The following is a 5,005-nucleotide window of genomic DNA, read 5'->3' as shown; positions in this document are numbered from 1 at the left end:
ATTAAGGCGATATTAATAAACAGAAATAAAACCGTCTATTAAAGCTGTATAAATATATAGAAATAAAATCGTCCATTAAGGCGATATTATATATATATATATATATATATATATATATATATATATATATAGGCGGTACAGAAATAAAATCAATCATTAAGGCGATGTTAATAAACAAAAATAAAACTGTCCATTAAAGCGGTATAAATATACAGAAATAAAATCATCTATTAAGGCGGTATTTTATATATATATGTCACTTGGTTAGAAAATTAAATAAACATGTCAATAGGTTAGAGTCTCGTACTGATAACATGTTATAAAAAGATGCAGATAATTAACAATAAAATAAATGGAGATGAGACCAAGATTTTGCGTGATTCGAATATACCTACTCCATGGGCCGATGGAATCAAACTGCACTATGTTAAAAGGAATTACAATATGTATTTGGCTTTGTACACATATCTCACTTCCTCATCTTGTACAAAATATCTCATTTTTTCTTTTCTCTTCTGCCTCTCCTCTTTCTGTCTAAGTTTACCTTCTTCTCAGTTTGATTCTCTTTTGATTTCTGCACACACTCCTCTCCTCATATGTACCTCCTTCTATAGCCACAGAAGGAGCATTTGAGGATAATATTTATTGTCCTTTGCTTCATTATTCAACGGAGCATGGAAGAAATGGATGATTGATGGAGCAAGAACGGTAGGAGTAGTTGGAGACCTTTATTCTAGGGATGGGGACATCTACCATTTATTTCACAACACATAGATCTATTATATGGAAATTTGGTGACAAGATGCATTTGATGCTTCAAAGATTTTTTTTTTTGGGTCAAATTTTAAGAAATGCTTATGGAATTTTTGAAAGTTTGGACAAAATTTGGGTTTTTTCTCAAAAGAAATATTTTGCCTTTTTATGTGGTTGGTAATGTTTTAGAATTGCTTGATATTTCCAAGTACACCTGCTCCTTATTTATTTGTTTATTTAACTATGCTGATTTGTAGTGGGTGTGGAGGCCTCTTGGCATCATCATGACAAGTTGAAAGAAAATAAATGATAAGGAAAGGAGGATCCATTAGTTTCAAAGCAATTCTTTGATATGGTTACATGATAAATCTTGGAGTCATCACTCATAAATGGTTTAGGCTTTGGTTGGTTAAGAACATTTTGATTTCCCATCTAATTTCTCTCTCTCTCTCTCTCTCTCTCCCTCATTTTTTATCATATTAAAATAACTTTTAATTTTTTATAATATTTAATAGAGAAAAAAAATATAAGAGAAAATATAACTTGACAGGCGCAGCCACCCGAGTGGCTCTTGTTTTTCTTTCCTTATCTTTCTCATTAACAGGAACCATAGCTGGCTAAAAGTGTTTGGGAAACTGCTGAGTGCTGGCCTCGAATTTCCAAAGTGAAGGGGAAAAAGCAGAACAAGTGAAGGTTGTTTCCGTCTTTGGTGGAGGGGCTGCCACATGCATTGTGCTCCTCCCTACTGTGCTCTCTGGCTGCACGCCAAACACCATCTGAAGTGAATCTTGTTGAATTCATATAATGTCAAAATGTTTTTGTGTCTAAAATTAATCATTTTCCCTCTTTTCCTTTGAAGCAAATTAAGGGGTAGTTCATCCTTTTGTCTAAACTTCCTAAATTTGAAACTCAAGCCATGAAGTAGAATGAGAATTTTGTTTTGACTTGTTTAATGTGTGTGCATCTTATATGTTCAGAAAAATAGCACAAAAAATGCACAAATAAGGTTAAGCATGCAACTAATTGAGATTATTTACTTACTATTTCTTTTGCAATCTCCTGATAATAAATATTGACTGACGGTGGGGCGTTTGGTTTAGATCGTTGTTAATGGTCTTGTGCAGATTATATTATAAATTGTATGTGAGAAATGATGCGTCCAAACACTAGAGAAGTAAAACCATACCTTTTGAATTGTGAGATGGTAAAATCATTCCACAGAAGAAATAGAGAAGTAAAAAAAGGAAACTAAAAAGTTGGTGACAGATAAAAGCACTAGAAATTAAAAATACAGAGATTTCCTTATGGTAGCAGACCTGCAGAAAACAGTATATTAAGTTATAATTGCAGGCTTCCGTAGTTTTCCAACTTTACAATGATACAGCCTTTATTTTTTAACAAAATAGCTATTAGAAGAAGTGTACTAGACACAGACGGACAGCAACATGTTGATGAATTGGATCCTTATTTCAGCCTTGGAGACAAGTGAGCCTGCAATGGATTCTTCATCACTACTGTAAACTCTTGCTTCTCAGAGAGATCAACCTCATCTCCATCCACAGCCTTCCATTCAAAATGCCACACCAAATTAGCCACAAAGTACTCCAAATGAAGCATGGCCAGACCAGACCCTGGACATATCCTCCTCCCCGCGCCAAATGGCATCATCTTAATCTCTCTGCTCCCTGTTAGGTCAAATAGTTCCTCCCCATCTCCACCGTTCGATAGGAATCTCTCGGGCTTGAAAGCCATCGGATCTTCCCACACCTTTGGGTCCCACCCCATGTCCGCTACCATGAAATTCACAACAGCATTTTTTGGCACAACGTAGTCATCCAATGTTACATCTTCAGTGACAGCGTGGGGCAGCACCATGTGGCCCGGAGGGTGCCGTCTCAGCCCTTCCAATATCACAGCTTTCAGGTATGGCATCTTCTGCAGATCCTCCTCTTTCACCTCTTCGGGTCCTCCTCCTCCAAGTTCTCCGACAACCCCATTAATCTCTGCAAAAAGCTTTTCTTGAATATGTGGATACTTCACCAGGTTGGCCATGATCCACTGCAGCGCCGTTGATGTAGTGTCGGTGCCGGCATTCAAAAACTCTGAGCACAGACTCACCATCTCTTCTTCATTAAGCTTTCTCTTCTCGTCCGGCAGCTTAAGATCAATAAAAGTATCGACATAAGACAAGACAGACTCATTCTTACCTTCTCCATCTTGCATATTCTTCCGTTGGGTCTCCAGTTTGGCTTTCATTCGGTCTCTTATTAGAGGAATCAATACGTCTCCCTGGCTCTTGCGCATCTGCATCAACTCTTTCCAACGACTACGAAATAAAATCTTTCCCAATCTTGACCAGACATTGAGTATATTGAATCGTGCAATGGATAGTAGGGGTCGGCGCTGCACATCTTCGATATCTCTTATCTTCTTCTCCTCCAGCTCCTCACCAAAACACATGAAAACAAGCAAGCAAAACATGGCATACTGGAAATGGTCCATCACCTGAACTGGCTCTCCTAATTTTTGAGATTGGCTAGTCTTGAGAAGGTTGACAAGGATACACAAGACTCGCCTGCGAGCGTGAGAATAGGACTTCACCCGTGAGTGGTGGAGTATTTCGGAGGTGAGGTTGCGGCGCAGAAGGCGCCAGACAGGGCCGTAGGCAGCGGAGTTGACGTTATGTTGGTTGCTGCTAAAGATTCGGCCAACTGGAGTAGCTGCGGGACGATTAGCAAAGACAACACCATTTTGTATCAAGGCTTGATGGGCAAGGGAATGGCTGGCAATAAAGATTGTCAGGCGAGAGCCAAAGCGGAGGGAGATGAGGGGTCCGTACTTGGTGTGCAGGTTCCGAAGAATGGATTCGATTTCTGAAATGGATTTCCAGAGCCATAGGAAGTTTCCAATGATGGGAACAGTGGAGGGTCCTGGAGGGAGCTTGCCTTTGATTTTGCTGGGTTTAGGACTGGTGGGAGAGAGAAGATTGAAGAGGGACTTAAAGAGAGCAGCGATGCAAAGAGAAGCGATGATGATGAACCAGGTCTCCATCTTTTGGCCAAATGATGAAGAGGGTTTGCCTGGTAATAACAGCATATATAACATGGCTGATAGTTGGAAGGAGACTTCTTTTATGTTGACCATGAGTAACTTAAATTATTAAGCATCAGGTGGGGGCGGGCACATGTTTTGAAAGTGGGGAGTGTCATGAAGAGATAATTTTTTATTACATCTCGTTTTGGAAACTATTGTTCACATTCTTTATACGTAAACCCATCAACCACCCAACGGGAAAGTTACATTGGTGAACAGGATAAACGTTTTTCAATTAAAAAAAAAAACAATTTTCAGTTAAAAAAACTTAGTAAGTGAGAAACATTGGCAAAGAAAGGACAAAAAGGGAAGAAAAAATTGCATGTCATTTCAGAATTTGATAGATGACTTGGGAGTCTGAGACTATCATAGTAACAGCCGACAGGCCATCAAAGAGGGAGTTTTCCTCCCGATTATCTTTAATTTTTAAAAATATATTAAATAATATCTTTTTTAGGAAAATATTTTTTAAAATGACTCTAACGTAATCTTACTACTTCAAGTAGCGAGATTTGTCATGTGCATTAAAGATGGGAATTGTAAATTAAGCAAATCTCGCTACTTGAAGTAGCGAGATTTTGCTGCCATGCGTCTCCGCAAGAATAGGGCCTCGCCTTTAAATATCGCTACTTGGAGTAACGAGATTTAAGAAAATCTCGCTATTCCAAGTAGCGAGATTTGCTTAATTTATAATTTATAATTTAGTTAAAATGTAATATATAACAATCATACACTACAAAACATATAGTAATTATATTTAATTAAATAGGAAAATCTTTATATATTTTATTATTGAGTAGGAAATATTTAAATGTTATGTTCCATTTATTGCTGCTATCTGTAGCACAAAGAGAGTCGATGATCCACCAATTTATCATACTGTTTTTTTGATTGAAAAGTAAATATATTGATCAAAATGAGTATTTACATGGAACACTTGGCAGATATAGGGGGGAAATGAGCCCCATCAAAATTACAAGCAATAAAGTCAACACTCAGGATCTTAAGAGAGCCTAAGCAATCTAGGGGCCTTTTGGCCTAGAACTGTGTATATATGTTTCTAAATGGTCACAATCAACTCCATTGGGGATATGAATTTTCCTTAAAACCTTTTCCTATTTCTGGCATTCCATATGAGCTAAACAGTAGAGGCCAGACC

The 5,005-nt window shown here is 37.8% G+C and overlaps 1 protein-coding gene across 1 annotated transcript; it reads right to left on the bottom strand.

The window, feature by feature from the left end:
- Positions 1-2,009: 2,009 nt before the first annotated feature.
- LOC131159261 (cytochrome P450 89A2-like) lies at positions 2,010-3,992 on the bottom strand. Its single transcript, XM_058114007.1, has one exon. It carries the CDS (start codon positions 3,895-3,897, stop codon positions 2,218-2,220), a length of 1,680 nt encoding a protein of 559 aa, XP_057969990.1. The 5' UTR covers positions 3,898-3,992; the 3' UTR covers positions 2,010-2,217.
- Positions 3,993-5,005: the final 1,013 nt, after the last annotated feature.

This window comes from Malania oleifera, chromosome 7 (assembly GCF_029873635.1).
Source record: "Malania oleifera isolate guangnan ecotype guangnan chromosome 7, ASM2987363v1, whole genome shotgun sequence".
Lineage (NCBI taxonomy): Eukaryota > Viridiplantae > Streptophyta > Magnoliopsida > Santalales > Ximeniaceae > Malania > Malania oleifera.
The sequence above is the reverse complement of the archived record's forward strand: the minus strand, read 5'-3'. Positions and strand labels throughout refer to the sequence as shown.

Coding starts and splice junctions, on each gene's coding strand:
- LOC131159261 (XM_058114007.1), bottom strand. CDS start 3,897: ATGGTCAACATAAAAGAAGTCTCCTTCCAACTATCAGCCATGTTATAT.